This window comes from Stenella coeruleoalba (assembly GCF_951394435.1).
Source record: "Stenella coeruleoalba genome assembly, chromosome: 19".
Taxonomy (NCBI): domain Eukaryota; kingdom Metazoa; phylum Chordata; class Mammalia; order Artiodactyla; family Delphinidae; genus Stenella; species Stenella coeruleoalba.
Window position 1 is genome coordinate 51552534 of NC_137165.1, and position 24208 is coordinate 51576741.

At 49.4% G+C, this 24208-nt stretch overlaps 1 protein-coding gene across 1 annotated transcript in view; it reads left to right on the top strand.

The window, feature by feature from the left end:
• Positions 1–226: 226 nt before the first annotated feature.
• Positions 227–24208, top strand: part of USP36 (ubiquitin specific peptidase 36) — a 34811-nt gene continuing 10829 nt past the window's right edge. The window contains exons 1-13 of the mRNA XM_079906121.1: positions 227–436; positions 2706–2868; positions 4441–4702; positions 5193–5414; positions 12253–12363; positions 13018–13120; positions 16290–16357; positions 16821–16891; positions 17521–17603; positions 18804–18915; positions 20858–20998; positions 21594–21694; positions 22648–22786. Coding sequence (XP_079762247.1) covers positions 4450–4702; positions 5193–5414; positions 12253–12363; positions 13018–13120; positions 16290–16357; positions 16821–16891; positions 17521–17603; positions 18804–18915; positions 20858–20998; positions 21594–21694; positions 22648–22786 — 1404 coding nt within the window. The 5' untranslated portion in view covers positions 227–436; positions 2706–2868; positions 4441–4449. The remainder of the gene's footprint in view (positions 437–2705; positions 2869–4440; positions 4703–5192; positions 5415–12252; positions 12364–13017; positions 13121–16289; positions 16358–16820; positions 16892–17520; positions 17604–18803; positions 18916–20857; positions 20999–21593; positions 21695–22647; positions 22787–24208) is intronic.

Consider the following 24208-nt stretch of genomic DNA (forward strand, 5'->3'; position numbering starts at 1 on the left):
ACTGCAGGTGAGAAAGAAGTGCGCCCGGACGCCGTCCTAGGTGCGCCGGCTCGCCAGACCCGGAAGCAGGCACTTCACGTGCTCTGCGGGAACTCGGGGGGCGCCGGCCAAGGGGGCGGGGCGTCTCAGGCTCTGCGTGCTTTCGTCATCGCGTAGGCTGGCGGGGCCGCGGGATGGGGAGGTGACGTATAGGGCACGTAAAGTGGCTGCGGGCGGGTCCAGGGAATAGGGCGGAAACTAGCACCGCCTCTTAAAGTTGCCGGGGCCTTTCGGTGTGCCGCCTTGAGGACTGTGGACCGCGGCTCCTTTAAGCGTCGCCGTGACACGTGTGTGAGGCGGCGGAGGCCCGGATGGTGCGTGTGCGGGGCCCGTGCCGAGCAGACGCCAGCTCTGCGGGCCTGCAGCCGGGCCAGCGGCGGAGCCAGCTGCGGGCCTGGTAGGCTAGGGCTGGGTTGGGGCGGCGCGAGGGCCGGGTGGAGAGCTTCTGCGCCGCGGGGCGTGGGAATGTGACTCCCGACGCTGGGCGCACCGGCGAACGCTCCGGGGAGACACGGGTGTTTGTTTGCGAGGGGCTTGGGGTCCACGGAGAGGCACCAGGGCTGCACCGTCCGCAAGGGGCTCCGGGGTCCACGGGGAGGCCCCGGGCTGCGCGTCCACGGGGGGCTCCGGGGTCCACGGGGAGGTACTAGGGCTGCGCCGTCCCCGACGGCTCGGGGGTGCACGGGGAGGCCCTGGAAGTGTGTCCTCCGTCCGGGCTGCCTCGGGTCTGCTCTCTGCTCTTCTCCACACACCGGGAGCGACCCGCGGTGCAGGGGAGAGCTGCTCCGGCCAGGAGCCCATGCAGGGGAGAAGGCAGCAGCCCGTGGCGGTGTTACGCACAGAAGCATCATTTATGCAGAATTCAGACTTTCTTTGGAATGGCTTCAGTCCAAATAAAGGGGAGGGCGTTCAGTTTGGCAGCAGAGTTGATATCTTGTTTGTTCTTTTTTAGTAAGATATGTGGAAAAGCTCACCCCTGGAGAGGGTAACATTCCTTATGGGCTTGGTCGTGGTCATGGTCCTGGTGAGGGGATGGGTACAAGATATGAGTTTTTAAAATACCTATTTCTTTGGGCGGGTAGTATTGGATCTCCCCTGGGGTTCTAGGAGCTAGAGCAGCGTCTTAAAACAGGGATGGATGAGAGAGAAAAACATCCTGGCTGTGACACAGTCCACTGTCTGTAAGGGATGGGGAGAATCAGGCCTCCAAGGAGAGGGGCGCTCAGTTTGCTCTTTCCTGGCTGGGGACCGATGCTTGCTCTGCAGAAGAGCCCCCTCTAAAAGCGCCCCAGGGAGGCCCCAGCCCTGTGCTGTCTGGGGCTCCTCCCCGCCAGCACGTGGTTGACCCTGTGAGTCTCCAGTGCATTTTATGCTGGAAAAATGCATTTAAAGGGAGGAGGGAGAGAAAACGTTCTTGAATGGTGATTGACTTAAGGAAGCTTTATTTGAGTAGAGGTAGAAATATGCATAGATAAGTGTGAGCTGTTCCTGGACCGTGAGGAACGTGCACTGGAGAGAGCATCCTCCCTGAGTTTTGAAGCAAGTGTGTACATCAGAGGGCTTGTGATGGTTACAGGGACATTTTTCTCTGGGTCGCTGCACCTCAGAAATAGATCATTTTGAGGTTGTTGCTTAATGTTTCGGGTTGAATTGGTGAGTAGAGGTTTGATCTTCCTGTTGAAACTTGAAAAATTCTGTTTGTTCAAAACTTCTTGACTCCACATCGAGGAGTGGGCTATGTGGAATGGGTGGGTGTCCTTTAAGTTATTTATCTCGAATTAAATTGGGTTAAATCTTCCAAGTTCTGTTTATCCTCTAGCTTCGAGAGGTTCCCAAACCCATATCCGCCCATGACAAGAGTCCTTAGCAACGTGTGATCTTGACAAGAAGAGGGACATTGTAGGGAGTTTTCATGAAACAGAAATCTATACAGGTTGACTTCATTCTGAGATCATGTTTATTATGCTCTTTTGTTTTTCTTTCTTTCTTTTTTTTGCTGTTAATATGCTTTTACTTATGGACATCAGACATGGTATATCTGAAACTTGCTGTAAAGTAATGTGGGCTCAGGAGAAGAATTGACTGGTCCTACACAATAATTATTGACGCTGAATTAGGGGAGCGTGGCGGTTCCCTGTGATGTTCTCTCGACATTGTAAATGAACGTTTTCACAGTAAAAAGTTTTTAAGTACCTTAATGTTCTGTAATCACAGTGATTGTGGTTGATAATTAAGAAAAAAAAACAAACTTAGCAGAGTGAAAATTTGGCAACTCTCATTGCGCCATTTTTTGGGGAACTCTTACTGGCTCATGAAATCTGAAAGTTGGAGATGATTATCTGTTATCTCTTAGTCTTTGCAAATGTGATGGAGTCTGGAGTTGACTGGCGTGTGGGGAGATTTTTGTTCACTGGGCTTGTCACTGGCGTGAAGGTTAAGGTATGGAACAAAGGGCAGTGTTTTCATGTCATGTCCATCGAAATCGTTTGTAGTTAGTTAGCTCAGCTCTTCACTCTTCCTAAGTCCCGCACTATCCATGTTCCTTCCGCCTTAATGCTGACTGTTCCTGGTAGATGGTTGGCCTTCCTACTCCGTGTCCAGGGAATGGGGCTGATGAGACAGCGGGAAGAGAGCTGGTCTCATGTGATGCTGTGTTCATCCCACAGACTCTGACACCCATTCTGGACGACACGCTTGTGGCTCTGGTGATTGAACAGGCCAAAGCCTGGGAGCACGTGGTTTTGAGGGCCCAGCATCACACCTGCCTAGTCTGGCCAAGCACCTGGCTCCATGCTGCAGGAATAGCACCCCCAAGTTCAGACACCCCAGGTAAGCCCACATGTGGTCCAGCAGCCGTTGTGCAGTTGGTGAGAACGCTTAGATAATTCCCCTTAGGAAAGCTGCTTTTATTTTTTTCATGTCAAAGAACTTGTGCTTGCGTTTTTTTAAATAATGGTCTTACGTTTCTGTTCTTTACAGAAATTTTTATAGAAAAAGAAATTCGATCCACATACAGAATTAGGTGCCCTATAACCATAAATCTGGACGGTTACCAAGAGGTGCTGGACGGGGTCCTTTGACTCGAGCAGAGTTTTGGATCCACCTGACTAGTTGGGTCTCCTGGCTCAGGCCGGCGACCACATACCTGGGGGAGGTCATCATTTTTCTGATGGGAGTAAGCTGTGTAAGGAACTATTTTTCTAACTGTGACTCAAATAGTCCTTGAGCTTTGGCCAGGGTGGTTGAGTTGACAGGTAGTGTGTGCAGTTAGAGGTGATGGGGATTTCGGGTTTGTTACAGTTTCTACACTGCGGCTTTAGGGACTGTTCCGCAGCCAGCGCTCAGCTCTCACCCAGTGTGTTTCTCCCCATTAAGCTCACAGGCACCTTTGACACTTGGTTTTTTTTTCCTATTTTACAAAGAACGGTCTCCGGCAGTCGCAGTGATTGTCCCTGGAGGCTGTAGCTAATCCCATGATGGAATAACCCAGGCCTGCCGCCTTCCAGCGCCTGAGTTGCCGCCACGGCCCCTGCCTGCTCCGCCCCACCCCCCCTTAAGTTTAGGCGTTTTTGTGTACACCATTCTAGTCCTATTACTATCTTCTCTCCATCACTTTCAAAAAGATAGTCTGTACAAGCACTATCCAGTAACACAAGCCACAAGTATAACTGAGTTTTACAGTGACCACATTAAAAAATAAAAAGCAGGTGAAATGAATTGTCACAATATAACTTATTTAACCCAGTATACGTAAAATATAATCATTTCGGCATATAACTAGTCTTAAAATCACTGAGATGTTTTACACTTGCAAACTGACTCTTCGAAATGCAGTGTGTGTTCTACACTTACGGCACGTCCCAGTTTGGCCCAGCCTCATTTCTCCTGTTCAGTGGCCCCATGAGGCTCGTGGCCTTTGTTTTGAAGAGTGTGGTTCTGAACGGATGAGTGAGCTCATCTCACTCTCCATGCGAATTCCTTTATTGCATGGATTTGTGTGTGTGACCAGAGTGTCTTGGGAGAATTAGTGTTCTCCTGGTTTTGAGCAGACGTTAGGAGGACGTGGTTGCCTCTTGAGGGAAATTGCACCAAGTATGACGTCCAAAGTCACTTGATGGTACTTGTTGAAGAGAAGACGCCGAGAAGGTAGTCTCGCCTCCTCTGGGCCGTGTCAGTCCGTTTAGTGCTGTTTGCGGAGGCACTTTGTCTTTTTGAGAGGAGAAGCGTGGGCGTCGCTGTGTCCACGTGGTCCGTACTACGTCTTGTGTCACCCTTCCTTTGTAAGGTTGGCTTTTATGGTGGGTCACATCTGTAAGGCCCAGGAGGGGGTTGTCAGGGAAGGGATGCTCTGTTCCTGGGACCCGCTTACCCGCCGCTCCGTGTTCTTTCCTATCCCCACAGTGATGCACCATGCCCATAGTCGACAAGTTGAAGGAAGCCCTCAAGCCTGGCCGCAGGGACTCGGCTGACGATGGGGAGCTGGGGAAGCTCCTGGCCTCCTCTGCCAGGAAGGTCCTTCTGCAGAAGCTGGAGTTTGAGCCGGCCAGCAAGAGTTTCTCCTACCAGCTGGAGTCACTGAAGAGCAAATATGTGCTGCTGAACCCCAGGACAGAGGGAGCCGGCTGCCACAGGAGCGGGGATGAGCCGCAGGCCAGGACACAGGGTACTGGGAGAGGGCCTCTCTCTGTGCTGACCAAGTGGAGGGACGAAGCATTGACTGATTAGTAGGACCAGAAACAGAGTGTGGTCACTTGTGAATGTCGTGCATGGGGTCAGTAGATTTTAGTTATGGAAGTAACGGTACAGGGTTGGTCAGAAAGAGATCTGTGTCCTTAGAGGTTCAAGAGCAGGCCTTGGAAACCAGACAGAGAAGTGGGGTGGGCTCAGAGTGCCAGGGCCCAGTTCTTCCAGCTGCTGATTCTCACAGCCTCGTCCTCTCATCCACAGAGGGGTCCTGGGGTGCTAGACCGACGCCGTCAGGGAGAGCCGTGGGGTGACAGGTGTTCTCCTGGGCTTCCGCAGCGGGAACCCAGTCACCCCTGGATGCCGTGTTCTGAGCACGTGCCCACCAAGTGCGCCACGGCACTTGCTCTGGGTGGTCTGCCTGGGCACGGAGTCAGACGGCCTCCTCTCTCCCATCCCTCCCCCTCCAGGCAGCGAGCGCGCGTACGAGAGCTGCGGTGACGGCGTCCCCGCGCCCCAGAAGGTGCTCTTCCCCGTGGAGCGGCTGTCGCTGCGCTGGGGGCGCGTCTACCGTGTGGGCGCGGGGCTGCACAACCTCGGCAACACCTGCTTCCTCAACTCCACCGTGCAGTGCTTGACCTACACGCCGCCCCTGGCCAACTACCTGCTTTCCAAGGAGCACACGCGAGGCTGTAAGTGAGCGCTGTTCGGGGGGGGGGGGGGCTCTGCACACGCATGGCTGTGAGTGTGCACGTGCAGTGGGGTGGCCCTGGATCCTCGCGGCCAGATGGTCTCCTAAGTGGACAAACCCGTGTGCTCACGGTGCTGCCAGTTCAGCCCGGGTCCAATTCAGGAGTGAAATAGTAACTGATAAATAGTAACGCTTTATAGTAACTGATAAATCCTACATTTGAATTGTGCCAGCTGCAGGATGGGCCGTGAAAGAGAATCAGGGTAGAGTAATGGTCTCTAAACTGGGCTGAAAGTAATTACCTAAAGAGAGAAAAGGGTTTTCAAAAGATACCTGCGAAATACGTGTATTCGGTTGTTTTATACACCTGTTTTTGTAGCAATGTTTTATGTACATCATAAAACATCCTCCAAAGTGGAAATTGAATGTGGGTAAAATAAAGATGAAAGAAAATATAACTTACCCAAACTGAAGAAAACAGAAAGTCTGAATAGCCTTTCAACCATTAACAAAATTAAATCAGTGGTTAAAATTTTTCACATGAAGAAAACACCAGGCTGAGACAATTTATGGGTAAGTTTTATGAAACTTTTAAGAAACAGATCATTTCAGTGCTTCCTGAACTCTTTCAGAGAAAAGAAAAAGAGAGAAAGCTCCCTAGCTCGTTCAGTGAGGTTCTCTTAACTTGGATAACAAAATTAAACAAGCACAATGTGAGAAAGAAAAATTACAGTTCCCTCTTGTTCATGAATATACATGTAAGAATTCTAGATAAAATACTAGCAGATTCAATAGTCTTTTAAACACTGTGAGCAACTTGTGTTCATCCTAGTAACACAAGGATGTTCTGATATCAGAAAACCTCCAAATGCAATTGTGGAGCCAGTATAGCACAGCAGTTACAAGCACCACTCTGGAGGCTGGCCTGCTGGGTTTACATCCTGGTTCTGCCACCCGGCGACTGAGTCCTGGAGAATTACCTGACCTGTTCCTCATCTGCAAAGTAATAATAATATTTCCTTCATAGCGTTTTTTAAAGCTTACATGAATTATGTCGAGTGCTTAGAATAGTACTTGGCACACAGTAGGTTCTACATCCGTGACTGCTAATCTTGCTACCTAAGTTGCCGTCACTTTATTACCAGATTAAGAGAGAAAGGTCACCTGAAAATAGATGCCCCAAAAAATTATGATAAAGAAAACTCTTAGCAAAGTAGCAACAGAGGGATTTTTTTACTAATATTGATAAAAGGTATCTAGCAACAACTACAAAAAAGCATTCCAATTAGGAAATAGTAGAAGCACACCTCTTAAAAATAAGGAGAGAAGCCAGGGTGGCCACTCTCTGTACTTGTGTTTGATATGCTGGTCCTGGCCAGAGCAGTGACACAGGAGACAGAGGAGGGAGTAACACTCTTGTTGGTTGAAAATGATATTCCTGCGTAGAAAAACAAAGGAATCCATAGACAAATTAGAAATTCGGGGGAATAAGAAAGAAATTTGGCACTATGACTAGATATAACATCAATATACAAAAAGTTACTTGAATTTCTCTACACCAAACAAGAAATTGTTAAAAAAAAAATTTTGCTATTATAAAAAATTGTATAACAGCAACAAAAATGATAAAGTGTGGAGACCCAAATTACCAAGATATACGTGGAAGACCTTTCCTGGGAATTTAAGGAATTTATGATAACCTACACATGGAGACTGCTGCCTTCACAGAGGGAAGCCTCAGTATTATAAAAATGTTGGATCTCTCCCAAATTAACGTAGCGATTATTGTAGCTCCAGCTGATTCTAAAATTTATATGGAAAAGAAAAGCAAAGGACCAAAATCACCAAGACACCTGTGAAGAATATGAGAAGCGGTATACTTTAGCAGCTGTAAAGTCTTTTTGTAAAGTTAGAGACTTTAAAACGGCAGAGTTGAGTCAGAGAGGGAGATACTGACCGATGGAGAGACAGCCCAGAAACAGAGCCACGAATGCATGGACGTGTGGCATTACACACCATTTTTTCACATATACATGTGTCTCCTGTTTTAAATAAATGGAACTTAAAAATAATCGGAAAAAATGAAATAGAATCCCCATTTCACAGCATACTCACACCAAAAAATGGATTTAAAACTTCTCAAAAGGGCTTCCCTGGTGGCACAGTGGTTAAGAATCCTCCTGCCAACGCAGGGGACACGGGTTCAAGCTCTGATCTGGGAAAATCCTGCATACCGCGGAGCAACTAAGTCCATGCGCCACAACTACTGAGCCTGCACTCTAGAGCCCGAGAGCCACAACTACTGAGCCCGCGTGCCACAACTACTAAAACTCGCATGCCTAGAGCCTGTGCTCTGCAACAAGAGAAGCCACCGCAATGAGAAGCCCGTGCACTGCCACGAAGAGTAGCCCCCACTTACCGCGACTAGAGAAAGCCCGCGCACAGCAACGAAGACCCAATGCAGCCAAAAATAAATTAAATAAATAAATTTATTTTTTAAAAAAAACTTCTCAAAAGTAAAAACAATGCTTTTATAACAGACGTGAGCAAGTATCTTTCTGACGTTGGGTTGGGAGAAAGCACTAACCATTAAAAAAATTGATGAATTCGGCTGCATTAAAATTAAGAACTTTTGTTCATGAAAAAACAAAATTAAAAGACAGGGAGCTACAAACGAGGAGATGACACCTGGGATGCATAAACAACGAAGGATTGGGACCAAGAATATATACAAAACCACAAATCAAGGAAAAGAGAATATCATATTAAATAGATAAACATTAGGAGCAGGCATTTTATAGGAGAGGAAGCTCACGTCACGGGGCGGAGGAGGAGATGGCTAGTAACCGCGTAACCTGGGAGACGCTTTACACCTTTGTGGTCGATGAGGATTCGGAAGTCTGACGGTACCGAAGGTCACAGGGGATGGAGGTCAATGAGATTCTTTGTAAACTCCTGGTCTGAGTTGGCATAACTGCTTTGGAAAGCAATCTGGTGTTCTCTGTCATATAATCTACACTTAGCAATTCTACAGAAAAGCTCTGGTATCTGTGCACCAGGAAACCTACAGCAAAAAACTGTAAGCAACCCAGGTGCCCATCAACACAATGGGTACCTGAATTATATATGCATGTGGTAGAATATTATACAGCAGTGCAGAAGAATGGATTCGCTCCATGAATGAATCCGAATAGCATAGTGTCGAGTGAAGAAAAAGCCCCAGAAGACTGCATGCAGCATGAATTCCTATTTACAAAATTGAAAAGCAGACAGTTTGTTGATTAGGTGTACGTATATGTGATAAAACTTAAATAAATAAAAGTGATTTTTAAAAGTAGGTAAATAATTAGAAATCAGGGCAGAACCAGAGGCAGGGACATGGGAGTGTGGGAGGAACATCGTTACGATAAGAGTTTGGGATTGCATGACGTGTTCAGGGATATTAGTTATATTATTAAAAAAGAATGGAAGAAGGCCAGGCTATGGGACTACTGTAGTATTTAAATGCCTTGCAATGGTTCACAGTAGCCCTAGCTACTATATCAAGGCACAGTGCACACTTCTAAGATGAAGTTGATTATAAATCTCTGTTTCCAGTAGTTACCTTGGTGATGGCTGAGGTTGTTTTGGGTGGACTTTACTAAGGTTTGACTGGGCTGTCTTTGTTTTTATCTCATGACGTTGGCGGTGAGAGCCTCTCTCCTGAGCCTGTAGGTCGCTCTGCCGTTTTCGTGTTCCCTGTGCTTCTGCTGTTGGTTTCTCTGCAGGAATCTTTGAGCTGTTGTCAACTTTGCAAGGGTTAATACAGTTAAAAGTAGGTCACATCTGTAAGTCCGTGTAACCTGGCACAAGTAAACTGTGGTACATGGGGGCAAGGGCTTGAGTTGGGAGCAGCCCCTCCTCCTGTGAGCAACGCAAGCAGACCTGGGGAGAGTGCCAGTGTCCCTCTATGTCACTCTATGAAATGTCAGTAAGCCTTAATTTCTTGGCTTTTTTAGAGTAAAATGTATTAAGAGAAGTTTTAATATTTTTTTCCTGGCACCTGACTGGATCCCCAGGTGACCCCTAAGTGGGCTTGGGCTGTCCTCTCTTCCTCGAATTCACTGTTTGAAGATTCTCAAGGGTCCAGGGAAGTATGGCTTGAACATGACAAGGGGCTGCTTGCACAGAGCCCCAGTCCTGCAACGTGCCTGGACCACTTCAGGATCTATCCACAAAATAAACACTGTAAAATATCCAGGAGGATTAAATCCTATTCTTTCGCACCTTCTTCCCCAAATTTAAGTAGTAGTGTCCCCCAAATCATGGATACAACTTTTATGATATATTTTCCTAAATTACCTGGACAAAGTGTCCACGGGCTTTTAAAATTAAACTTGTGCATTACCAGGGATTTGGGAAATCCTGTTTCAGGTATTTCTGGGTGAAATTGTTACTTGCCCTATTTTTTTTTTTTTTTTTTTGTGCTGAGTCACAAGGCTTGCGGGATCTTAGTTCCCGGACCAGGGATTGAACCCTTGGCGGTGAAAGCACCGAGTCCTAACCACTGGACCACCAGGAAGTTCCCAGTTGCCCTATTTAAGAGTGATGATTTATTAGTCTAAAAGTCTCAGCGTTTTAGATAATGATTAGAGGCTTAATTTCCACACGACTTTCATAGGAGTATCTTAACATGAATCAGATTTTGTAAATGGGAGCTCTTTTTGTTTGCTTAACGTTTGTTATCTTAAATAACATTAGGTTTTTTGCCTTAATTTGAGCCTTCTCCACAATTATTGCCCTTTAAAAAATAAAAGTAATGAATGGATATAGAGTTGAGAAAACTCTAAAATGAAAAATAAAAGCCTCTCCTTCATGTAAAGGCATTAATCACATGAATGGTTTTTTGATTTCCCTCCAAGAAGAATTTTTTGTGTAAATACTAGCAATTTTTAAAAATTAAACTTTTTTGCATTATGGTAAGTGCATATAACATAATTTACCATTTAAAAATAAATTTACCATTTGAAGTGTACAGTTCAGTGGCATTAAGCACATTCACACTGTCATGCAACCATCACCACCATCCATCTCCAGGACTTTTTCAAACTGGAAGTCCATCCCCATTAAAAACACCCGCCCCCCGCCAGCCCCCATCCTTGGTACCCTCCATCCTACTTTTTGTCTCGGTGACTCTCACTGCTCCAGGTACTTCATGTAACACAAACACAAGTGCTTGTCCTTCTAGGACTGGCTTACTTAGTATAATGTTCTCAAGGTTTCTCTTTGTTGTAGCAGGTGTCAGAATTCCTTTCCTTTTTAAGGCTGAGTAATATTCCACTTTATGTATAGACCACCTTCTTTATCCATTCGTCTGTCAATGGACGCTCAGATTGCTTCTACATTTTGGTTCTTGTGAATAATACTATAAATGTGGGTGTACGAGTATCTCTGAGACTCTGCTTTCCCTTCTTTTGGGTAAATACCTGGAAGAGGAATTACTGGATTATATGGGAATTCTATTTTTAATTTTTTGAGGAACTACCATACTGTTTTCCATAGTGGCTGTACCATTTGACATTCCCACCAACAGTGTACAGGGGTTCCAGTTTCTCAACATCTTTACCAACGTGTGCCCTTTTCGTTTGTAGATACTAGGATTTTTTTGTGTGTATATGGTAAACAGGCTGCATGCTGTTTCATTTTTTAATTTGAGATAGGTCTAAGTAACTGGGTGATTGGAGGTGTTCAGGGGGAGAATAATGGATTGGTGTGAATTTTGTGTTAGGCGCTGGGTCTGTTGAGGAAGGTCGTGCGCTATATACACGACTACAGTATCTTGTAGAACTAAAGATGTGCTTGCCCTTGGACCCAGAAATGTATCTTGTAGGTATATGCCTTAGAGAAACTGACATGCGCACAAGGACCATTCAGCACAGCGTTTGTGATAGCAGGAAAAGGCGGGGAGGTTGGCATGCAGGAAAAGGGGGGTCGTGTGGATGAACTGTGATCTGGAGCAGGGATTAAAGAGCAGTTTGTTACAGTTTATAGAGAGTGAGCTTAAACATGAAGCTGCAGTATCCTGGTGAGTGAGTGCCACGTGTGGAATACAGTGAATCCATGAATGGGAACAGTGGTGACCTGGTTGGGGAGAAGGATGAAGCATGTGGGGAACAGGGTTGTGAGAGGTTGAGAGGGGAGTTCAACTATCACACCAGTACTTGACTGAAAAATCACCAGAAATGGGTTGTAGTCTTTGCTTTTCTCTGTGTATTTAAGATCATAATTGTAAGTAGAGGTAGAAGCATAATGCTATCTCGCTTAATTCCTGGGGGACAGATAGTTTATCCAGAGCATGGGGACTGGCCGCAGCCTGGGGGCTCTGTGTGGCCCACCGCTGGTCTTTATGGATCCGTCCCCACCATGTAGGTGTCGCCTGGGGCCGCTTGGGGCGCCAGAGCTGCAGAGTCAGGCCATTAGGCTGGGGGAGCACGTGCCCGGGGTCTCCCCAGAGCTGGCCGAGCCCCTGTGTCTCCTGGAAACCAGAGCAGAGGTTCCTACACTGAAGAGCACATGAAGCAGGTGTCAGGAAGCCCAAAATATTCTAGCCTGTTGACCATGTGATGCAGTTTGGAAGTCAGAGAAAACATTGTTCTAAACGGTGCTTGAAAACTCAGACTCCTCGGGCTGGGTTGCAGCCGAGCCCGCAACTGTGGAGAGACCGGGTCCCGGGTGCTGCAGGCGGTGTGGGAGCTTGGGCCGGGCTGTCGGGCTCCTGCTGTCTCTGCCGGGCGGGAGGCCATGTCGTCAGCTCTCCTGGGAGCTCTCGCCTTACCACGACCGCCTGTCCGTGCCCGCAGGTCACCAGGGAAGCTTCTGCATGCTGTGCGTCATGCAGAACCACATCATCCAGGCCTTCGCCAACAGTGGCAACGCCATCAAGCCCGTGTCCTTCATCCGAGACCTCAGAAGTAAGAGCGGCTTCCTTCTGGCGGGGGGCAGAGGGGAGGGCTCGGGAGGCTGCACGCACAGAGTGTAGCAGACTAAGCGAGCCCTGGGGCTGGATGTGGAGGAGTCCACACCAGGTGGTGGTGGTCCCCGCCCTGAAGATCAGGCGGCTTTGGCCAGGCCGGGAGCTGTGTGTCATGGGCCTGGAGGTGGGGAGCAGGTAAGGAAGGGCTGCGGGGCCTTTTCTCAACGTCGGAGAGACCAGTGTCCATGTGCTGTGGCAGTCAGATATCTCCCTTAGCAGAAAAGATGGGCTCATTGGTTTTTGAAGCCGGTGTAAGTTGTATTGCGATGACATAGTGATAATCTGCCATGGTCTGTATTGGCTCCTGGAAAACCAGCTTTAGTTCATCAGTGGATCTCATATCCTTAATGCTTGGTGTTCATTCGTGCTTTCTGTTAAGTGTAGAGGGTTTAAGCCCTTAGGTCTCATTGAGAAGATAACTGCCGTGAGGGTGGTACCTGGGATGTAGGAAGCCAGGCAGGCTCCTTTTCCTCGCTTGGGTTTAGTCCTGGGTCTGCTAGGAGTTGGTGATGAGACCGACGGGAGTGGGACGTTTGGAGAGCAGGCAGGAGCTTTTCCCTTCCGGCCTGATGCTTCTTCCCTTCCTCCTTAGAGATCGCCCGGCATTTCCGCTTCGGGAACCAAGAGGACGCACACGAGTTTCTGCGGTACACCATTGACGCCATGCAGAAGGCCTGCTTGAGCGGCTGTGCCAAGTACGTGCTCCTCCCCCCACCCCAGGCTGCCTCTGTGGACCTTAGCCCCGTGGCCCTGAGCTGAAGCGCCAGCAAGGGGTCGCACTGCTTCCCAGGAAAGGGCTTCTCCTGCTGCAGGGCAAGTGGTGGCCATCTCTGTCCCAGCAACTCATGGAGGGAAATGCCTTTTTTTTTTTAAATGTTTATTTATTTATTTTTGGCTGTGTTGGGTCTTCGTTGCTGTGTGCAGGCTTTTCTCTAGTTGCGTCAAGCGGGGGCTGCTCTTGGTTGTGGTGCGCGGGCTTCTCATTGTGGTGGCTTCTCTTTGTTGTGGAGCATGGGCTCTAGGCGCACGGGCTTCAGTAGTTGTGGCATGTGGGCTCAGTAGTTGTGGCTCGCGGGCTTAGTTGCTCCGTGGCATGTGGGATCTTCCCAGACCAGGGCTCGAACCCGTGTCCCCTGCATTGGCAGGCGAATTCTTAACCACTGTGCCACCAGGGAAGTCCTGGGAAATGCTTTAATAGATCTCTTCGAGGATCTTACGCTACTGACAGGGACTTTTCCCATCTTTTAAAAATCACCTCATTATTTTGGTACTGAGGATGGGGTGGTAGGAATTATGATGTCTTTATGGAAGAACTTGAAAGGCTGCAGGAAAACTTGAGGGTAAGGAGATTATGATTTCTGAGGTTTCACTCTGCCCAAATTTGAGAGCGGAGGCAAATGCACATGACGGATTTATGGTTGGTTGCTTAGTCTTCCCTTTTGTAAAACAGCTACTGTCAACAGTGTTTTTGTATCATTCTTGGGTTTTTGGGTTCAGAGAGAAGAAAGGAGGCAGGTAGTGCTGCCTAGGCTTGGAATAGAACTGAGTCCTGGACTCTGGAAATACAACTCAGGAGTCATATCTGGAACACCCTTTGGGAAAGTTAGTTGAGTTGTAGCCATGAGGATGGGAAACCTCTGTTTCAGCGGATGAAACTCCGATGTCATTAAACCTGACCCGTAGCCCGGTAAAGTGGTCTGTCTTTGGTGACCCCGCACTGATTGGGAAGTGACTCTCCCCTCGGGAACACACGATGGCATTGCTTTTGCTTGTGTTAAAGGCCCTTTTTTCCCCTTAACGCCTGGGAATGTTTCTCGTGTTCTGCTTTATGTATTTGATGGTACGGTGCCCTTTCGGGTGCCGGGTTGTTGGTGTTCGCATGTCTCAGCCGCCCCCTCCCCACGGCTGCACCGCACACCCCCGCACCCCTGCTTCCTGTGCCCCTCACTCCATCTCCTTTGAGTCTCTCCTCCATGTGCCCCTCGAAGTTCAGTCTTCGTTTCTTTCCTGAGTTCAGTGAACTTTCCCTCCTTTTGGTCGTTTTATCTTCGTTTTAAGGCGTGTTCATGGTGTTCTTCCATCTCCCCACATGCTTGTTTGGGGTCTTCAGTTCAGCCTGGAGTTTGTGTCGCTGTCTTCTCCTGCTTCATGTTGCTTCCGGGGGGCTGATTCTAGTCAGGTAGGGTGTCAAGTCTCCTTCACCATTTTCTACCGCAACCGCCTTTGCTTCCGTATCACGAGGATTTGGCGATTCGCTCGGCTCTTGCTTCGGGCGCCCCCTTCTGGCCACACAGCGAAGCACACGCTGGAGTGGGCAGCTTTTCCTCTGGGGGCAGAAGGGGCTTGTGGCCTCAGTATTTTTATGTTCCTTGTTCAGGACCCTGGTTTTCCCCTTCATTCTCCTGCCCTGAATCCCCTGCTCCCCAAGGAGCCTGCCTGCCTCCTCCCGCTGAGTTGCTGCCTTGGGGGCTGCCTCCCAGCCACATCCTGTTGCCAGGACGCTTGGGAGCCTCACCTTATAGGAGGTGCCGCACAGGCCTCAGGTCCCCTCGTCCCTTCTCCTTTCCCTCCCTTCCTCTGGGACGCTCGGTGGGAGCGTCTGGGATAACTTTTTGATCTGGCTTTATTTTCCTACTTCTGGGTGATTGAATGTCTGCGCTGTCCCTGCTTCCAGCTGAACTGAGGGTGCGTCCTGTGTGGTCCTCTGGGCTCCTGTCCTAACGGGCTTCTGGTGACCCCGGGGGCGACCTGGAGTTCAGCAGCTGCATCACACCCAGAGGCTTTCAGTCTGCTCTGAGGTTATGTCCTCGCTAGTTTGGGGACCTAAAATGTCCCTTCTTTGATGAGTGGTGGTGACAGCATAGAAGGTAGCAGCTGAGTTTTCTTTTCCTAACGTGCAGAATAGAAATCTGCTGACCCTTTGTTTGTCCCCCACGTGTTTTGGAGCTATACTCCTCAGTGCGTCTGGGCAGCGCAGCCATGAATAGTCGTGTGGCCTGAACAGGAGGCTGAGACCAGGGTGCCTGGCTCGCTCTGCTGGTGGTGGGAGGTGGCCGCCTGCGGAGGGAGGTGCCGGGTTAGCAGCACGCCGCCGCCGCCCGCCCCCGCCCGGGAGGCAGAAGCACCTGCAGGAGGTGGTGGGCAGGAGACTGGGGCCTGGGTGGACACGGGGAAGCTCTTCCCGGCAGGGAATGGGCCTTGCCACGTAGTGCTTTTGTGGCCCAAAAGACCAAAAGGTTAGCTGCGTTTGTGTCCTGGAGGTCTTGGGGACTCAGGACAGTTGCAGAGGAGTGGATCAGATTCGGTGGGTTGCAAGCAAAACCAGGAGCAGAGGCTAGACGTAGGGTATTGTTTCCAGAATCTTCGTTACGTGAGTCGCTGTGGGTGCAGGCGCTGCGCTAGGTGCTCTCTGGAGCTCTGCTTCGCGGCTCTGGGGCTGGGGGTTTGAGTGTAGGTCTTCCGGACCCTAAAGCCCACGCCCGTGCTCACTGCTGTCCTGCTGAGAGGGTTCAGAGGGGGAGTTTGTCCCTGCTCACCCTGCGCTCCCTTTCCCAGAGGTGCGTGTGTGCGGTGCCCACGAGGGACTGTGGGGCTGAGCTGGAGCGGGGAGGCGTGGGCCGGGGGTGGGGTGACGTACAGGTCCATCTGGCCTCTTGCTCCCCGTGCCGTGGGAGGTGAGGCGGCGGCTGTGGGGAGCAGGCCACGCGGGTCAGCGCGTGCGGAGGCCTTGGGGCGGAGCTGCCGCTGACCAGGTGGGACCTTTCCCATCCTCGCACTGAGCGGGTAACAGCACAGGGGCTGGCGGGGCTGCCGGCCTGCTTCTTGGCCCCTGTCCTCCCCCTGAAGGTCATAGCCTTTCTGCAGGTTGGATCGTCAGACGCAGGCTACGACTTTGGTCCATCAGATTTTTGGAGGCTATCTCCGATCACGAGGTAAGTGGAGAAACGTTCTCTGCCCCTTCTTGTTGGGGATTAGAGTATTAACCAGAAAGGCTTGGTATTGGCGCCCAGGCTGACCCACCAGGCCCAGGAGGCCTGCAGCCTGGCTTGTGCTCCGCAGCCCCACCTGCTGCTTTGCTGGGGGCCCTGTTCCTGGGAGGGGGTTTGGAGCAAAGCATCAGGAGCCTGTGGATGCGGGTGGTGTTCCTTTTCCTCAGACTCCATAGTTGCTCAGATGTGGCCGCTGCCCTTGGCGTGGGAGTGAGCACCCCTGGGGCAGCTGGCCAGGCTGGGAAGGCACCTCGGGGTGTGCCCTCGTCTCCTCCTGAGCACTTCCCATCCCAAGGTTTCAGGGGGCTGGTGAGCTGGTGGTCTGCCTCCAGTTCTCAGACTTGGAAACGGGGTGGTGCCCTGGAGGCCCTGCACCCACCCCACTGCCCCCCTTGTTCTCTCGCAGTGAAGTGCTCCGTGTGCAAGAGCGTCTCAGACACCTACGATCCCTACTTGGATGTGGCACTGGAGATTCGGGTATAGACCCTGTCATGCTGTTTCGTTTGCATTAGGACAGGGAGGCCAGAGGGCAAAGACCCCAAAGAACAAAAACCTATGAGGGCATGTGATCCAGGTAGATCAGGAAAGAAATACTTGGAGTCCTGCATTTTCGTGTATTTCTTCCTAGCCATTTTCCCCTGCGAGTTCTATTTTTTTCAAAAAGAAGAGGGAAAATAATGCAGTTTTGTGCCCTGAGGCATGAATGGCGGCCACACTGAGTGCAGGGCTTGAGCAGGGAGGTCCGGGGTGCTGCGGGAGCTTTCACAGGCTGCGCATTTCATTTCGGAGCGGCCTTCCTTTCTCCCTGCTCGAGCTCTGCAGGAGGTGAGCTCACCTCAGCCTGAGGTCTGGACTGGACCCTCTGAGGCCTTGATAAACCCCCGGGGCTGTGATCCTCGTCAACAGAGGAGGGGTAACAGCCTGGCTCCCTGTTCCTTTGCCATGTTCTGACTCCCAGAAGGTGGCAGCTAGCAGGCCAGTTCTTATGCAAGTGAAATGTTGTGATTTGCTGCGTCAGCCTGAAAAAGACCTTACATTTGGCATTTCTGGAGAGTCAGCCTATTTCTTCCGCTCTTTGTTCTATTCCCTGTTTTTGTCCTTCTCAGCAAGCTGCAAATATCGTGCGTGCCCTGGAACTTTTTGTGAAACCAGATGTCCTGAGTGGAGAGAATGCCTATATGTGTGCGAAGTAAGTTTCGTTTTGCTCGCGGCAAAAAGATCAAGCCAGCCAGAAAGAAAATATGTCACCTAACCTGACACGGCTGCCATCCCCTCCCTCCCTCTAGCCCTCAGAGGTGACCACTGTCCACATTTCTTTTTTTTTGGCCACGCCTCACGGCTTGCAGGATCTTAGTACTCGACCAGGGATTGAACCCAGGCCGTGGCAGTGAAAGCGCCGAGTCCTAACCCTGGACCACCAGGGAACTCCCAGTCACTGTCCACATTCTTGAGTGGTGTAGATGTGTCTTAAAACTGAAAACCTTTAAAAAAAAAAAAAAAACTGAAAACCTTTAAACAACACAGATGGAGGGATAGCTGTGGTTGTCATAGCTGCTGTTTATTATGTGGCACTTACTCCGTGCTGGTCCCTGTTCTGAGGGCCTCGCGTGCACTCACTCGTGAAGCAGGGACTGTTATTACCCCCATTTCACAGGAGGAGAAAACTGAGGCACAGAAGTGGAGTGACTGGACATGGCCGTCTGCTCCGGAGGCCGTCCTGCTTCCTCGAAAAGCCGTGTTCTGTGGCTTCCGTTTTTGACTTGAGTTGTCCTCGGCGTTTTTCCGTTTCAGCAGTTGTGACTGACCTCGTCCGCTTTAGGGTTGTGCAGTCTCAGTGTGTGGCTGTGTTACTTTATATCCAGGTCATTTGAGAGCTGTAATCACTAATGAAAGTTTTCTCACTGTGCTTTTCAGGGGGATGATTCTGTGCCTGAACCCTGCTTTTTATCCCTCTCAGTTCACCTCCTTTGGCTCTAGAAGCTGTTCACTTTTGCCTCTGTCTTCTCCCCCTTCATTTCCTTGTCTTCTGGCTTTGTTTTCGGTGATTTCCTGCCTGCCTGTTTATCTCTTGGCCACATCTGCTCGAATTTGCTTTTCCTGTGTTATAGCCCAAAGTTACTTTTCCATGCATCTTCTTTAGTCTCCTCATTGGGAAAGAACTTTGTTTTTGCTTTAGAATCTCCACCTTTTCTCTAGTCCTGGTGGCCCTGCCGTAGCTTTCCTTTCCTTAAGTGGTGTTGATTGGTTTTTAGGGGTGCGGAGGGCACAGTCTCATTTAAGAAGACCCCTTATTTAAAGTGCAGTTCCTGATATTCTGATACTGACCTAGTGTGAGGACAGCAGTCCTCAGAGCACGAGCTGATAGCTCTTCCTCTCCCCTTCCTCGCAGATGCAAGAAGAAGGTTCCGGCCAGCAAGCGGTTCACCATCCACAGGACGTCCAACGTCCTGACACTCTCACTCAAGCGCTTTGCCAACTTCAGCGGGGGGAAGATCACCAAGGTGAGCACTCACAGCGCCCAGGCTGCTTGGTCAGCGCTTTCTGAAAGATTCCAGGCTCTACTCCAGACTGAGTGGATTCAGATCCCTGGAAGACAGGGCCCAGGAGTCCACATTTTTGCAAAATCCCTAAATGATCATTATGCAGTCAAGTTCAAGAACATTTTTTTTCCCAGCATCTTCCTGTGCTTGGGGTGTTCCTGCTGTAGAAGGTCTGGGTGGCCCAAGAAATCAGTGTGATGAACACTGTGCTCCATGTCCTGTTTGTCTCTAAAGCAGGTGCAGCTGCATGCCGTGCCTTTTTGTGGAGTGTAATAATTTACTTTTTTGCACAGTGGTGTTTTAATAGAAGATGCCTTGCCTCATAAGGGCCTGGAGATGTGTTCTCGGTTGGTAGAGCCTAGCTGTGTGGTTTGGGGCGAGGCACTTGTCTGAGCTTTCAGTCTTCTCACTGGCAGTGGTAGTGGTTAGGTCAGCATTTCCCAAACTGGTGTTCTGCAGAACGGTAGTATGGTACCCTGAAAAAAAGTGTTCCGTGTTCTGTGTTCAGCCGAGTTTGGGAAACGCCAAGCCCAAGTTAAAATAGTTCTTTTTAATTGCAGACCTTCTCAGAGCCTTTATTAAGCTGTGTCGTATTTTGAATCTCCAAGAGGAATTTACTAAACTCAGTTACCGAGGGTGTCGCTCATTCCTCCGTTCTAACACTTGGGCTTACGTTGCACCGTGCCGCGCGAGGCACTGGGAAATCAGTGGGAGATAATCAGTGCTGAATGAGGTCGTGTCGCTTCTGCCCTGAGGATCTCACGTTCCGCCGTAAAATCTCCTGGAATTAGTTTTCCATTAGGACACAGTTTGAGAAACTGGTCTGTTTGATTTTGGCCCCATGTCTAGCAAGATTGGACTGGGGCTCCTGAGCCTATTGGGTGTGTTGGCTTTTGAGATTTTGAGATTGTCAATAGACAGGAAAAGATATGTCGGTTAATATCATGACATTCTGTTGATCCAGACAAACAGGTACCAGCTGTATGAAGCCCAAGAACAGGCAGAAGTAACCACTTGCCGTAGGACTTGGAACAGTGGGTGCTTGAGATAGGGGCACTTACTGGACAGAAGCGGGTTTTCTGGGCCCGTGTCTGTCTCTTGAATGGAGTGTAGGTTACCATCAGTGTACACTGCTCAGAACTCACCAAACTGTACTCCTATTTTCACTCTGTGTAAACCGTACTTCTTTTTTTGGCCACACTGTGCGGCATGCGGGATCTTAGTTCCCAGACCAGGGATTGAACCCGTGCCCCCTGTGGTGGAAGTGTGGAGTGTTATCCACTGGACTGCCAGGGAAGTCACTGTACTTCATTTTTTTAAAAGTCTATATGTGCACAGGCAGAAATGCAAGTATGTTATATCTGTATCATTCAAAGATCATGTTTGGTAATATTTTCTTATGAAAGATTGTTGATTTCTAAAATAACTTATGGCATGACCTGCATCCTGAGCTACTCCATTAAAATTTTAACCTGCTGTTTCAATTAGCCGTGTGGAGTCAGCACCTGTTTTCCTGAAGCCCTGACTCCCAGCGCTGTCCCCCTGTACTCCCCTTGCAGTGTTCCTGCATGGTGGCAGGGAGGAGAATGAACAACTCTTCTCCTTTCACATGTGGGACCCAGGTAGTGAGAGAACTAATTGGGATGCACGGCTAAGATAGGAGACCATAAACCACTTGTCAAGACAATAAAGTAAGAGTTTCTCATAGAAATTCCATAGAGTTTCCATAGAAAGACTGCACTTTTCTGCTTCTTTTCTAATCACTGACTAAGGGAGGCCCCCGCCTCAGCCTTGCTGTGTGCCCATTGCCCCACATTGTTAAAGACCAGCTGATGGAGAGGGCAAGGTGACCCTTACTCCCAATGGTGAATTGTAATTGCCTTTTCCTTGGCTTTTCAAACAGGATGTGGGATATCCGGAATTCCTGAACATCCGTCCGTATATGTCCCAGAGTAATGGTGAGCCTGTCATGTACGGACTGTATGCTGTCCTGGTCCACTCGGGCTATAGCTGCCACGCCGGGCACTATTACTGCTACGTGAAGGTCAGTGGCTCCTGTGTTGGTGTCAGGCTGTCTTAGGTGGTGGTACGCGTGCTACCTGCGGGGGGCAGGTTTGCGGTGCCTGTTTGCACAAGTCCAGATGCGACCTCTGCAGAATGTTTATTCTGTGGAAAGTGGCCGTGTTTTGTGGTTGTGTCCAGGTCCTGTTGTTGTTTCTTCGTGGAGTGCAAAGACGTGTTTTAAACCTGTCTCACCAGGATCTGTCCCACTCTTGGCCTTGCGATGAGACACTGGAGGGGGGCTGCTGCCAGTGCCCTGTCCTTAGACCCCCTGGAGAAGTCTCAGAAGGCCAGATATTGGTGGGAGAGGCTGTGCTGAGCAGACCTGTCAAAATAGCCTTCCACAAGGAAGGCTCGCATCTTTTGGGGTGCCAGGAAGGAAGGGGGACTCCAGCACACTCAGGGGCACATTCAAAGTTAGAGGGATACTTGACATTTTATGAAATCATTGCTAGTTAGTTCATCAGCACTGGGATACATGTGGCAGCTAAAAGGTTTTTTCCTTCCCTTGTTAAAAGTAAGGATCGCAGAAGTGTTGATCGTTGTGTTTTGTTTCGTCCACACCCTGCGCTGCTCAGGCAAGCAATGGACAGTGGTACCAGATGAACGACTCCTTTGTCCACTCCAGCAACATCAAGGTGGTTCTGAACCAGCAGGCCTACGTCCTCTTCTACCTGCGGTAACCGGCTCCCCACCCCCACCCCCCAGAGCGCTCGCCTTCACTCTGCTCTCGCCCCGACCGGCCTCCCTGGCCTTTCCCTGCATGAAAGTGACTGGAATTCTGCAGGAGGGAAGCTCTTGGAGCAGCTCTCCTGCCAGTCAGGTGTCGTGGAGAGCGGCCACTGGGAAGGGCACTTAGATCACGCCCACTTGGCTGTTGAGTCAAAGCCAGAGCCTGTGGGAAGGTCAGAGCAGGAGTCCATCTGCCCCACAGTGAGGTGGCTTTGAATGTAAATTGGAAGGTTGTCTATTACATCATTGCCCCACATTAGATGCCTTCCATCTGGCTATCGGCTGGCGTACAGACCTGCCTCTGGGGAAAGTGATCCCAGTGGGCAGTGAGGTAGGTTGTCAGGGGGTAGAGGCTAAGTAGTCAGAGGGTGTAGGCCTTTGGAAGGTGCCTCTTCTTGGGACTGATTGTCACCGACCTGGAGGATGAGGATGTGGAGCAGGGAGGTGTTTTGCTGCTCCAGGATGGCTTTCTGATAGACTGAGACTCTAATAATCTCGGAAGAACTGAGTAATTTGCTCTTTGCTTACATTGAGCAGAATCTGAGGCTGCGTAGTAAGTTCTCATGGTTTAAGGGCGAAGTCAGCTTCAGAGAAGCACGTTGGGACAGTCATGGTTCCCTCTGGCTGTTTTTCTGCCTTTGCCTGTCTTTTTTTATTTATCCGTGCAGCATGGCTTGTGGGATCTCAGTTCCCAGACCAGGGATTGAACCCGGGCCACTGCAGTGAAAGCCTGGAATCCTAACCACTAGGCCACCAGGGAACTCCCTGCCTGCCCTTTTCTTTTAGGAATGGAATTGTAACCTTGACTTCTGTATTCTGATTCCTTCTCACACTCAGTTTTGGTAAAGCCTCTGCGGCTTTAGTAAGGCACTCCCTGACTTCGTTCTCTTCCTTTGACAGGATTCCAGGCTCTAAGAAGAGTCCTGAGGGCTCCATCTGCAGGACAGCCTCCTCCCTTCCCAGCCACCCCAGGGTGGTTCCAGACCACAGCAGGAAGAATATCAGCAATGGGACCACATCCTCATCAGTGACTGGAAAGGTACTTGTTTAAGAGGATCGATGTAATCATTGCCGTTCTTCGTGCCTGTGCCTCTCAGGGGATCGTGGAGCCCCCAGACCTCTTCGTGCTGGGGAGCTCGGCCCGATGGAAGGAGAGTGCAGACAGCAGTCCTGCTGTATTCCACGTTCTTTCTGAAGTGGGTCACGGAGCCAACAATGGTGAGAAGGAAGAGGGGGACAGTGATGAGAAAACCTGACTCAGCAAATCAAGACTTAGAGCTCCCAGTGTGTCCCCACCTTAGAGCAGCTGCCACGCGGAAGTGCAGTGACAGGTTTCCCAAGCAAACCTCTGGCCTTAAGCATCTGGGAAAAAAATATTTTATCCGCACATTTTAATACTAAAAATGTGAGTAGTTTGTACCAGTGTTAATTTTCTGATTTTGATAATTATACTGTGGTTATGCTAAGAGAACGTTCTTTGTTTTTAGGAATACTCGTGGGTGTGTATGGAGGTAAAAGGACGTCGTGTCTAAAATTTAACTCATATAGTTAGGAAAATATATACGTACATACGTACACATGTATATATGCAGAAGGAGAGAGAGCAGGAAAGCTAATGTGGTAAAGTGTTAACAATTAAGGAATACCCTTGAAGTTATTTTCGTATGTATTTGAAATTTTGTACTAAAAAAAGTTAAGAACTCAGTTTTATTAATAAGATAATAGCAGTTTCCTTATAACGTAATTCGTAATTCAAAAATAGAACGGCCCTCTCTGTTGACTACTTCTGTGATCCTTTCCCTTCAGTATGAAGATCAAATCCAAACACAGGCTGCCAGGGCCTTCACATGTCTACAGGGGTTTTAGTCATTTATGCAAATCTGTTTCCTTTCCAACATTCAAGAAAATAGAAGCTGAAATAGAAGCATTAGAGTTGACGTAGCAATGACATGCCATGACCTGGTTGCGAAGGTGGTGGTCACTGTGGCCAGAGCAGGAAAGCCAGAAGCCTTGGGTGCTGCTCAGAGGAACAGCGACGGGCATGGGGGTGCCTGAGGGCGAGCATGGCCCCCCCCACGCCTGCCCCCCACCCCACCCCCTGGTCAGGCCACCGCAAGGCCTCTTCACTGACCCTGCGTGTTTTCATCATGAAAATAACTTCCCAAATACACTGCAGTTGCACAAAAGTTATTTTACTCTAGGTAACGTTGTGTAAGTTCCATGTACTTAAGTGCTCAATAAGTGAACAGGTTTTGCAGCACAGCGGGAAGATTATTCATTTTAGGAAGAATGCTAATAAAGAAATAATGGCCTAAGTGACGTAAAACCAGTCTGTTGCCTGTGCAGAGGGTACGGATGTTTAAGCGATTCAAAATAGTATCAAATTAACAAGTGTTTTGGGAAAAAATTGTTGCCGACAAGAGTACAGTAAGTGCAGTGTGGCAGTATGCATCCTAATTTA